Source organism: Protopterus annectens, chromosome 2.part0 (genome assembly GCF_019279795.1).
Source record: "Protopterus annectens isolate FY-2018-M chromosome 2.part0, PAN1.0, whole genome shotgun sequence".
Classification (NCBI taxonomy): domain Eukaryota; kingdom Metazoa; phylum Chordata; order Ceratodontiformes; family Protopteridae; genus Protopterus; species Protopterus annectens.
Window position 1 is genome coordinate 934612828 of NC_056728.1, and position 13132 is coordinate 934625959.

Sequence of the window (13132 nt, forward strand, 5' to 3'; positions counted from 1 at the left end):
GAGGATGTAACCTGCTTAGCTAGAATGCATGACTCAAGGGGTTGGCTGTTGTTTCTGGCGGGGAACACCAGGCTGATGTACAACTGACTTGTAAAGCATTAGTACGGTATGTTGAAAAGAGGATTATTGCTTACACATCATTATTCAGATGATATATAAATGTGATCACTATAGCATACTCCACTGCAGAATATCACATGGTATACAATTCTTAAAAAACGATATCTTCTCCTCATGGTGTAATATATTGTAAACTCCCATTTCTTGAAAATCACTCACTCACTCACAAAGACACACACACACACACACACACACACACACACACACACACACACACACACACACACACACACACACACATACACATAAATAAACTTTGAAGCTTATACACCTGAAGGTAGGAAAAAAATCTAAAAGCCCAGAACATAATCCTTTACAGATTTGGTGTACAATGGGATTTTGACATGAAGTAAATGTTAGAGTACAAACTAAATTAATTTCTCCACAGATTACTTTTAGGGTTCTACTAAGTGCTGCTCTTATGGTACCTACATTATGAGACACCATATGGTGAGCTATCACCATGCACACTGACTCCTCAAATGGAACTATCTAGCAGCACATTATGATTCATTAGGATAATTAATAACCACAAACTGAAATGGAAAAGCAAATCGTTTGAGTTACCTTTGTTCAAGTTGTTTAATAACAGCAGCCATTTGGTTGGTCTTCTCCTCCAACTGCATTATTAATTCACTCTTTTCCTTCAGTCTAGATACTGAAGTCTAGGAGAGAAGGAAAAAATAAAACAAACAGTAAAGTACACTGAAAGAAAACATTAAATATCCAGTTGCAATAATAAGCAGCATTTCTAAATTACTAACACAATGACTGACATAATAAATGCAAAACCAAAAACTAATGAATTATTTATCAAAAAAGTTATACGTTGTATGTGTCTTGTGCAGTGAAACTGTTAGAGAAACTACAGGCATCCTGTATTTTGGTAACATTTATAACTATTTAATACCGTGTCACTGATACTAAATAATAAAGGGTCCTAGGATGGATCTTTGAGGAAGGCCTACTTAAACTAATTAATTGGTGGAGGGAGTGTCTTGCAGCTTAAATGACTCCGTTCTGTGACAAAGGTAATTTTTAAAGAAGTTAATTGTCTTTTTACTCATAGCTGCCTTTTCTGGTGTAATTAAGCCATGTGACACTGTGTCAAATGCTTTTGATTAGTCTAACAATAGTGAGCTTATATGTACCCCTTGGTTTCTATATTTGTTTACTTGACTTAGGAAAGTTAACAGAGCAAACTGTACTGTGCAGAGAAATCTTGTTTGGTATTAAAGAGCAAACTGCTTTTCTTTACGTGACCTAGGATTTATTTGTGAATACATTTTATATCATTTTGTGAGAGGGAAGGTACAATTGCTGTTGGTATGAAATTGGATAGCCAGTAGAGGACGCCTTTTATGAAGAGGATACTGCAGTGGTGGTGCTGTGGTAGCATTATTGCCTCACAGTAAGGCGTTGTCCTGTTCGATTCTCAGCTAGAGCGTCTTCTGTGTGGAGACATGCGTGAATGGGCGTGCCTTCATTGAAGGTTGTGCGTCAGGGCCGGCAACTCGGCACGTAAAAATCTACTGCCAATCATTAGTGGACCGGAGTTCCGCTGTGGCGACCCCTAACCGGGAAAAGCTGAAAGACACAACATAATGTAAGATTGTTTCCATTGATTTGGCACATAAAGTTCTTTGACAGACGGTTGTAATAAGAACTTATACTGAGTACTTAATTATGATACTTGCTATGGACAAAAAGTCTTGTGACATATTATCTGGACCTAGGGTCATGGCTTTAATTTTTTTTCACTAGAGGTATTAATACATTGTAAAGACTGAATGAACCAAATGAGTGTTTATTATTCTCATGTCTGGACAGTGCTTCTTATTATAGAGTGCTTTATAAGACTACATGAAATGTCCATCATAAGTACATTGATATTGTAATTAATTTTCATGTGGCAGTGTTTAGTGATTTGCCAGAAATGTTTAAGTTTGCTTTTCATCATAGCTTGCTGATTAATAAGCTAGCTAGATTTGGTACTTTGTATCATCATTTTTTTTCAGGGTTATTTGATGTTCTATAGTTTTGTAGGTTTTGTAAGGAAAGGTCAGCTTTCCGTTTTTATATATGTTATCTCTGTGGGACATTATTAGTTCTGTAGGGGTAGTTTTTAGTTATTTTCTTTCTCCATTCAGGTGCTACTGCTTCTGGGATGCTAAGAAATGTTCTGTTGAAAAATTAGTCTGCTCTAAAAAGGGAAGGATAGTTCAGATTGCTCTGATTCCATTTTCAAAGTAGATTGTTAAATTCATCACCATGAAAATTTAAAAATGAACCCATTTGTGAACCGCTTCCTTCTGTGACTTTATGTATTTTATTTTACCTCATTAATCTAAACTACTTCTGTGATTTTCTGTGTTTTATTTTTGTTTAACTCATCAATCTTAAACTATTATTGATTAAAACCACAGCTCCTAGCGCATCACCACACCTATCACCCACTCCCCTGCTGTACTACTTCTAATTTCACATCCTCTCTTTTTGCTCTACTGCTACACTCTCTCTACATTGCTACTTCATCTGTTACATACTTGCTCTTACCTTCCCTTCATTAGCTGCTTTTCGTGAGATATTGCCTACCTTAACCACCTGTACTGATTATGGGCTTTCCTTTAAAAGAAATCTAGCTCAGTTTCTTCTCTGCGTTCCTGATTGTTTTCTCTTGAAACTTAGCTTGCTGCTACCTCCTGGTTCAGCCCGCTCTGTTCGGCCTCACTACGCATGGGATCACTCTGCACCACTACCCTGTTCCGATTTCCACCTACCCCCACATCAATTACATTTATACTTTCTTAACCACACCCACTTTATGACATCACATCATAACCCAGACATCAGCCAACAGAATCCAGTAATTATAACCCACCAATAAACAACTGCATATTACAACTTAGTACCCAACCAATAGAGTCTGATAATTAACTAATCCAACTGTTCATCTCCCTTTTTCTTTATCTGTTAATACTTCACTACTGACTACCCATACATACTTCACTACTCAAACTATCTAGCTGATATTAGCCCAGTTACTTCAATAACTCTCATAAATGTCAATGTTCCCTAACAAAATACTTCATCTTAATAGGAAACTCTTAAATCTTGCAGTCTTACACACCTCCACTGCTTCACTGCTTTTACTTCTGTTCTCCATTCTCCTTCGCCTGCTTTAATTATCCATCACTATTCACCAATGCATCACCCTAGCAAACTTCCTCAGTATATCACCTAGATAGACCAATAAACCATACCATAGCTCTAACCCTCTTCAATTCCAGCACATACGTTACCGTGCATACAAATTCCAACCTCCCCAGTAAGCACATACCAAATCAGTCAAAAACACACCAAACTACACGTTCACTAAATACCTTTTACACCTTTTAAACCAATTAAACCACTACAGAAACATACATCCTAATCCTGGTCCCACTCCCTAAAGCAATACAGCTAGCAACCCTATTGCAGTCAACTATGGACTATTACACACACACACACACACACACACACACACACACACACACACACACACACACACACAAAACAAGTCTTGCCATTTCCTCCTTAATATGAATGCAAGAAGTACTGGAAACTAAGTTCATGATCTGTATGCTTTACTTTCCCTACATTTCTCCTGACATTGTTGTATTAACAGAAACTTGGCTAAAACCCATCACAACAAAATTGTACCTCCAGGATGTAATATACTTCGCAAAGACAGGAAAAGAAAAAGGGTGGGGGAGTAGCTATCTTACTCAAAGATTATGTAATACTAGACTACCTTGAACTAAACATCCCTGACTTTCCTGACTTTGAAAATGTATAACTAATCCTTTCCGAATTAAAAAATCAACCCCAAAAAACACATTAACATCATTGGTGGTTATATCTCACCAGGGAGCAATTTCCTCACACTAGAAAACATGCTACACTGGGCCTCCAATTCTCTACCACAAAAACAGGCCTCATGGGTGATTTCAATATAGACTGGCTAGACTACTCACTCTCAGAATCCAGCATCCCATGTTAACCTATATGCGTTCAACCAACTCATCACATCCCCCACAAGGACTGACAAGTTTTCCAAACACCAGTCTATCCTTGATTGGATTCTGGTCAACAACCCCTCCCTATCATCTCAACCAAGTTGTCTTCCTGATGGTCTGAGTGACTCTCTACCTACCTTCCTCCTACAAACCTGTACTCACCAAAACAACCAAACCACCTACTACACTATCAGAAATAAAAAAAAAAACTTTAACCCAAATCGATTCATCACCACTCTAAAAAGCTCTAACTGGGATCCTCTCAAACAGCTACCACTTGATGATGCAGTGAACTTCTTTAACACCATTTTTAGACATTTTAAATTGCCATACTCCCCATGGAACCATTAGAGTGAAAGTTAACTATGAACACTGGCTAAGTAAGGAATGTAGATCCTTACTCAAAGCTAGAGACAAGTCCTGGGGAAAGTATCACAAAAGCAAAACCTGAATTACAAGTCAAACATTCATAAAACTGTGAAACAAAGCTAAGAATGTTTTAAAGCAGGACAAAATCAGCTACTACCACTATATGCAGAAAAAACACCAGAATAACCCTCAAAAGTTTTGGGCTGCAGTTAATAATATTCTCCAACCAGGTAAACCAATTACCCCCACTTCAACTTCAAACAGCAACTCTGATAATATAGCAATCCAATTTAATAAATACTTTACAGAAACTATCCTAGCCCTTGCAAATTATCAAAATATCTCCAACAACTCTGTCCCTGTAGTACCACTGCACAGCAACCCCTCCCAAAATAACCCCAACCAATTTATAGTGTAACCAGTGCCTGTAGATGCTATAAAAACTACTGAGAAAACTTAAACCACCTACTCTAGCTGCAGACAACCTTCCAGCTGAGTTTCTGCAAATCGCAGCAGAAGGACTAGCATACCCAGTAGCAATATTCACTCATTAACAGATCAATAACTGAGGGCTTAGTACCTGCTGTCTGGAAGATCTCCCATATTATACCTTTACACAAAGGAGAAAATTCCACTGAATTTACAAATTACCATTCTGTCAACATTATCTAAAATCTTAGAAAGAGTCGTCCATACCCAACTCATTGACTACCTTCACACACATAATATATTATCCAACACCCAACACGGTTTTCGTTCCTACCATAGCACCACCACAGCCCTAATGTCCTTTACTAATATAATGAACCACTATAGAAATCAAGGACAATTCGTATCTGCCATATTCTTAGACCTATCAAAAGCCTTTGATACGGTCAATCACAAACTCATCAACGTGCTTTTCTCACTAAATCTTAGTAGCTCCTCTAGCACCTGGTTCCAAAGCTATCTATCAGGATGTCAGCAGGTTGTACAGTGGCAACACCACCTCTCTACCCTTCTCCCAGTTGCCTTAGGGGTCCCACAAAGCTCCATCCCTGGGCCTCTACTTTTATCCCTCTTCATCAATCAAATCCACACATCCACTCTTCATTCCTCTGTGATACAATATGCAGATGACTCAACTCGAATATGCACAGCCTCCTCCCTACAAGACCTCCACACCATAACCCAATATTCATATCCATCTGTAAAAACATGGCTCACTAATTCCCAGCTCATTCTAAACCCCAGTAAAACTAAACTCCTTCTCTTCTATCCCACAAGATCTCCCTCTTCTTATTTAACTTTCAGTACAGAGTCCAAAAACAAAACTATTATCACCCCAATAACACAGACTGATAATAATCTGAAATTTGACATTCATATTGCTCAAATCATTAAGAAAGTCCACACAAAGCTAGGTCTTCTTAACAAAAACAATTTTTAACTATAACCACAAAGACTACCATTGCCTGCAGACGCCTCCTGTCAACTTTGCTATATGCCTTCTTAATACTAACCAACCATCATAAAACTAATCTTGCCAAGTTGGAATCCTGTTACAATAAAATTGCCAAGTTTGCAGCTGATGACACACATAGTTCACATCACTGTACAGCTCTTAAACAAACTAAAATGGCTAGAACTTCCTCAGCTGCTACACTATAAACAAGTAACCTTTGCCCACAAAATCCTGCATCAACCGGATAAAGCCACTGCTTTCCAAAATCTCATACAACCATACATCACTTCTAGAACCCTCCGCTCCAGTAATAAATTCCTATTAGAAACCAACAAAGCTAACAACTCAGCAGGGAAATCTCTCTTCTCAAATGTGATTCCCTAAAATATGGAAATAAACTGCCAACTCCTATTACCTCTAACTGCTCCACAGTACAATTTAAAAAGCTCCTAACTACTCACTTAGTAGACACCTGGCTCTCTTCCTGCAACTCTCCTGGTAACTCCAACCTCAATATATTTAGCCACATCTTGCTCATTGGGCACTACCTTACTCCAATCTATGCACACATTTCTACTGTAACCTCCTTTTCCTCTTTTTTTAAATGTACACACTTTTGTGTCACATGTTTTCTTAAGGTTGCCTCTAAAGAACTGTATTACTTAAGACTGTACTGTTGCTGACTGTGAACATTACTTGAATTTCCTGTATTATGTAACTGTTACAATGTTTGTATTTCTTATTGCAGGAGCTTTTCTCCCCAGGCCTCCACTAAAAAGGAACCAGTGCCCAGTCGGACATTCCCGGTAAACAAATGTAAAATAAATAAATAAATAAACAGCTACGTGGTGTGGAATCTCTTGCAGCTCTTCCAGAGCATTTTCTGAAGAATAAACTCAAAAACTTGGGGTTAGGAGGGTGGCCTAATTGTTAAGTTGTTTGCCTTCCAAACACAAGGAGCAGGGTTTGAGCCTCACAAGGGATAATTGGCTAGGCTTAAAATGGCTCACAAGGGCAGTTAGCTTAGTATGAACCTATAAAAGCATAAGATAAAGAAATGTAAATATTTTGTGAAAAATAACAGCTATTGAAGCTGTACAAACAGTAATGTTATCAGTAAGAAGTGCTTTTTACAGTGATAACAGTCTGTGCATTCATAGTCTTTTCCATTAATACTGTAAGCGAGCAATAATGCCCAAAATGGTGTGTGTTACTATGTAAATAACACATGCCCAAGGGTGTTCTGAGACATGGTGCTAAAAGTTGAGGGCCTCTACACTCCTGCAAGGGTACTATTTCTTCAGTAACACACACCTGCCGTTAGAGAATGGACTGTTTTGTATTTATTTTGTTTTACTATTTTTTTATATATATTTTTATGTAAAATAGTTTCTCTGCCTAATATTTAAAACTTACTGTAGTACATGTAATTGTTGTTGGAGGAACTATTTTACATCAAAACTATAAATTATGTTGTAGGCATTTAACACACACACACACACACACACACACACACACACACACACACACACAGATAGTAGGTATTTTGCACATTAAACTATTAGGTAGAATATATTGCACTTGAAACTGATATGACTATAACTTCAGTGAACATATTTGTATTCAAAGTGGAAGTGCTCTTTCACACTGTAAGGTGAAGTATGACATCACTGCTCTGAATGTAACTTGGTTTAATGCATCTAGTGCTTGTTTGGAGCCACTCAAGTAAGTCCTCCTTACTGATGGACTGCCTGTTGCAGTCAACACTGTTGCTATCTCTGTCAATCTCTTGGAGTCTCTCTCACACACATACAAGCACACAAACACATACACACACACACACACACACACACACACACACACACACACACACACACACACACACACACACACACACACACACACACACAACACCCTGATGATTAAACTTTAGTCACTAATGACAGAATTAAGAGTGTTCTACATTTTGTAACGGTGCTGATAAACTGCCTGCTGTAGTCAAAAAGTACAGTTGTGTACACTTACCATAAATATAGATGTTCGAGTGTATTCACTGTTGCAGTCATCACATTTGGGTTATCTGCCTGCAATAGCCCTCAGTCGGCCTGATTATCAAAGTCTTGGGTCCTGTGTCGGTTGCTGTCTCATTTTCCATGACGTCAAGTAGTCAGGGGTATAAAGCATGCAGCCAATACCATTACATCAGTTTTTCTTGCCCCAGATGTCAGGTGCCCTCATAATAGGCAGCAATTATATACAAGGTTACACCTCCAAGATAAAAAGCAAATACACCAAAAAGCTTTAAGCATGGTAAACAAGAATAGAGGTATATCCAATAGACGTCAGGGGGCTGGAGGGAGGGTAACCAGGACTGCAACAGTGAATACACTCAAACATCTACATTTATGGTAAGTGTACACAACTGTACTATGTTCTCCGTGTTTCACTGTTGCAGTCATCACATTTGGGTAGATTCCTAAAGCTAAGCATGGGAGGAGGAAATTAGATAGCATTAGGACCAGCTATAAGGCCCTGCAAGACTGCAGTGGCAAAGCCAGCTCTGGATTTAGAAAAAAATTGGTAAATGGTAATGCTTGGTGAAGGTATGTACAGAACTCCAGGTAGCAGCTTCTAGGATGTCCCTGGTAGGAACACCTCTGAGAAAGGCTGTAGAGGTAGATGCAGCCCTGGTTGAATGTGGTCTTATCCCCTGTGGGGTAGGTTTTCCATGGTGCTTATAGCAGAAGTGAATGCAATGGCCTATCCACTTAGAAATGGTTTGCTTTGAAATGGCCTTCCCCTCTGCCCCTGCAGTAAATGCAACCAGCAGCTCTTCAGATTTCCTGAGAGGTTTAGTCATGTCTAAGTAAAATCTAAGTTGTATGTGCACGTCCAAGGAGTGCAGTATTCGTTCCCCTTTGTTCTGTGGATTAGAAAAGAAGACTGGCAAATGAATGGACTGATTAAGGGACACACTGGATACCACCTTGGGCATGAAGGAGGGATTGGCCCTGAGGGACACCCTGTTCACATGAAAACTGATGAAAGGCTCCACTGACATGAGGGCCTGTAATTCAGACACCCTTCTTGCTGAAGTGATGGCTAAAAGGAAGGCTGTTTTCCAAGAAAGGAATTTCAACTCTGCATTTGCAGCTGGCTCAAAGGGATGGTAAAGTGAGCTTTTCCAATACAAAGTTAAGGTCCCAGGCTGGAGTAGGGGCTCACCTGGGTGGTCTTAAGTTTTTGGCCCCTCTGAGGAACTGCTTCAGCAGTGGATGAGAGAAGAGGGGTGGTTCTGTATTGTAATGAGCTGAAATGGCTGAGGCATGAATTTTGATGGAGGAAAAGGAAAAGCCCTTGTGAAGCATCTCAGTTAAGTATTGAAGAATCTGAGGTAAACTGGGCGCTGCAGTGCCCATCCCCTGAGTTTGGTTCCAGGAACAGAATCTTTTCCATTTTTCAGCATAGGATTTTCTAGTACTAGGTCTCCTTGCCTTTGGAATGACATCCAACACTTGTTTACTGATGGATGGTAACAAAGAGATCAGGTAATTAGACAGGCTGCCAGGTTCAGGGTTTGAAGCTGTGGGTGCAGAATCTGGCCCTCTTGATGGGACAGCAGGGCAGAGGTCAGAGGCAGGTGCCATGGTGCCAGCAGTGACACACTGCACAAGAGGGGGGTACCAGTGCTGGCGTGGCCAGTCTGGTGCAATCAGTATTGTCCTTGGTTTGTCTTGTTTGATCTTTCATAGTACCTTGGAGAGGAGAGGCAGAGCGGGAAAGGCATAAACTGATAGGTTTTTCCAGGTGAAGGACAGGGCATCCACTTTCCAAGCTTGTGTGTGGGGAGTCCTTGTGCAGAATTTGTCCAATTGGTAGTTCTGGGGGGAGGCAAACAGGTCTATCTCTGGGCTCCCCCATTTGTTTCTCAACATGTTGAATATCTTTGGTTCCAGTTTCCACTCGTGTAGGTCCATGACATTTCTGCTTAGTTTGTCTACCAGTGTATTTAGCTATCCTGACAGGAACTGAGCCTGTAGGTGCACTTGGCAGCTCAAGGCTGTGTTCCACAGAGCCGTGGCTAGTCTGCAGAGAGGGTATGAGTGGGTTCCCCCCTGCTTGTTTATGTACCACATAACAGTGGTGTTATCCGTCTTTACCATTAATTGTCCTGGAAGAATGTGGTCCTTGAAGGCTGTCAGAGCATTCTGTACAGCTAACATTTCTTTTTGATTGACATGCAGGTGCATTTGACTTGGGTTCCATTTGCCCTGAATGCAATTCCCTGCCAAGTGAGCCCCCCATGCATAGTCTGATGCATCTGTTGTTAGGGTTTGGGTGGCAGGGGGTAGAGTGAATGGCAGTCCCTTGTTTTGGTGGCAGGCCTCTGCCCACAAAAGGAACTCTATCTGTAGACAAGGTATGATAGGAATCTAGATCCTGAGAATGTTGACACCATAGGCTTTTTAGATACCATTGTAGTTTCCTCATATGCAGTCTTGCATATGGAATTAAGAGAATACAGGAGGCCATGAAGCACAGGGCTTGCAGTATTTTCCTTGCAGATAGCTGGGTCTTTGTGGCCAGTAGTTTGAAGAAGGCTGTCAAATGAACTTGTTTCTCTGGCGTAAGGCAGGCCATCTGGGAAGTCATATTCAAGCTTGCTCCCAGGAATACAATATGCTGGCAGGGTAAAAATATGTGATTTCTTTTCATTTATGGTGTACCCCAGAGAAGTTAGCAATTTCTTTACAGACGCCAGATGATTTAATAGTATGTCCTGGCTTTTTGCCTGAATTAGAGAATCGCCCAGGTATGGGTATATTTGAATATTTCTTTGCCTGCAAAATGCAATGACTGGAGCTAGGCACTTTGTGAATACCCTGGGTGCAGTAGATAAGCCAAAGGGAAGTGCAGAGAACTGATAGTACACAGAGCCTGCTCTGAGGCATAGGAATTTCCTGCAAGATTCCCTTATTGTAATGTGCAGGTAAGCTTCCTTTAAATCCAGTGTTGCCAACCAGGCATCTTTGCCTAGCATTGGAAGCAGCTGCTGAAGAGTTAGCATCTTGAATTTTGGGATCACCAAAAATGTGTTTAGGATATAGAGGTCCAGGATAGGACGCCAGGAATTGTCTTTCCTGGGTACTAGGAAAAGGCTTGAGTAGAAACCTTGTTCCCCCTTCCTTTTCCTTGGACAGGCTGAATAGCCCTGATGCTTAAGAGAGAGAGAACTTGCTTTTGAGCCTCTGTCCACTGATTTGGGGGTAGCTCTGGCCAACCATTTGGGGTTGGTAAGGCGTGGAAGGGGAATCTGTATCCTTGGGAAACTATGTTTAAAACCCATTTGTCCTGGGTAATGAGTTTCAATTTTTTTACTGCAGGACAATCTTTCCCCCTAAAGGAACTGTCAGTTGTGCAGGGCTTGCAAGTTTTAAAGTTAAGTCATTGAGACAGTTTACCATAGGGGGGAGTCTTACTACTCCCTGCTTTGGAAGTGGGAGCCCCCCATTACTTAGTCCTATGAGTACCTTGGACTGAAGCCTGGGTGTTCTGCTGGTTCTGGGTTTGGACTGAGAAGGCATGGAAGAGGCAGAAAAGGACCAGTTCTTAGAGGCCCAATGCCTACTAAATCTGGGAGGCTGTACTTGCAGGAAATCTTTAACAGTTTGCATATATTTAGCTTTTTCCTCCATCTTTTTAAGTACTTCTTCTACTTTGTTGCCAAACAGGCAGTCTTGGTTTAAGGGAGCATCCAGCAATTTATCCTTAACATGATCTGGCAAAGATTGCTCCTTAAGCCAAGCATGCCTTCTAAGTACAACCCAGTGACAGCAGCCCTGCAAGATGCCTCTAATGAATCAAAACCACATTGCAAAGTATGTTTTCCAACTTTTTCAGAAGAATGCATTAAATCCTGTAAATCTTTATTTTCAGCACAGTCAGGAATCAACATAATTTTCTGTTTAAGCAATCCAGTAATATGCTGCTGATACTTTAACATATGAAACTGGCAGTTTAAGGTTGCAGAAGTGTATACCTTCTTACCCCATCTAGACAGCACCCTGGAATCTCTATCAGAGGGGGTAGGATTTTTGGCAGTAGTAACCTTAATGCCCTTGGGTCCCTGTGAAATGGTCTCAGGATCTGCTGTAGGGTTTTTAAAGAGGAACTTGCGAGAGTCAGGAACCCTGTAATACCTATCAGGCTTTCTGGGAGCAGGAGGTAAAAAGTCAGGGGCCAAGCTAGATTCTGAGAAGGCATCATCAACAACGTCCAGTACAGGGGGGATAGCTAAAGGCCTGTGTTGGGGCAGGAGTAAGAAATCCCTAAGCCTCTTTTTAGAGTCAGAGTAATCCTGCCTTTCCCAGCAAAAATGCTCCCTAAGAGTATGCGAGGTTTCACCAAAAGAGAAATCCCCTGCACGGAAAGCAGAAGGAATGGAGTCCTCTGCATCAGAATCCTCATAGGTAGATAAGGGTAAACCCTGGTCATCAGAGGAAACAGAAATTTCAGAGCCCTGATCAGAAGAATCATAAGGAAAATCAGTCCTAGGTGTCTTAGAGGGGAAAGGGTGGCTTCCCCTGATTCAAGTCATAAGGTCTTCAGCCATTCTTATAATTTGTATTTTAGGCATAGGGGCCTGACCATGCGGTCTGGGCATCGGTTTTCTAGGCATGGATTGAGTTTTAGGCCTTGAAGAAGAAGATGGTGTCAGTTTAATATGTAAGTCAGTAGGCCTGAATACACCCTCAGAAGCCAGTGCCTGCACAGTGGCTCCAGACCCATCCAAGGTAGGGACATCTGCAGGTTTCACAGTTGAAGAAGCATCTCATGGCATACCGGACTCCGAATAGGTCTCAGTAGAGGCTTGTGAATCTGAAGTAGCAGGTAACAGGGGCTGCGAAAGTGCCTCAATGAATACCGGTGAACTGGCGACTGGCTTAGGAGAAGCGTCGTCGGCATCTTTGTACCTATGCGGTCTGTCTCTGTTTTTATCTTTGCATTTTTTCAGAAAGTCGGTAGTCGTGTGGCTTACCGAAGCCATTTCTGGATAACTGAACTGAGTACCAAAATATTTAGAAGCGTAAATAAACCGATGATGAATAGTTTGTTGTTTAAATAAGACACAAAGCCAACA

The 13132-nt window shown here is 40.8% G+C and overlaps 1 protein-coding gene across 7 annotated transcripts in view; it reads right to left on the bottom strand.

Annotated features, from left to right (window-relative positions):
• Nucleotides 1–13132, bottom strand: part of LOC122793310 (protein RUFY3-like) — a 1534975-nt gene that overhangs the window by 622524 nt on the left and 899319 nt on the right. For 6 of the 7 annotated variants that reach the window (XM_044061194.1, XM_044061195.1, XR_006363465.1 and 3 more), the window contains exon 12: nucleotides 688–785. In XM_044061194.1, the coding sequence (XP_043917129.1) occupies nucleotides 688–785 (98 nt within the window). Of the gene's footprint in view, nucleotides 1–683; nucleotides 786–13132 lie in introns of those variants that run through there. The other variant, XM_044061197.1, reaches the window with a different exon arrangement.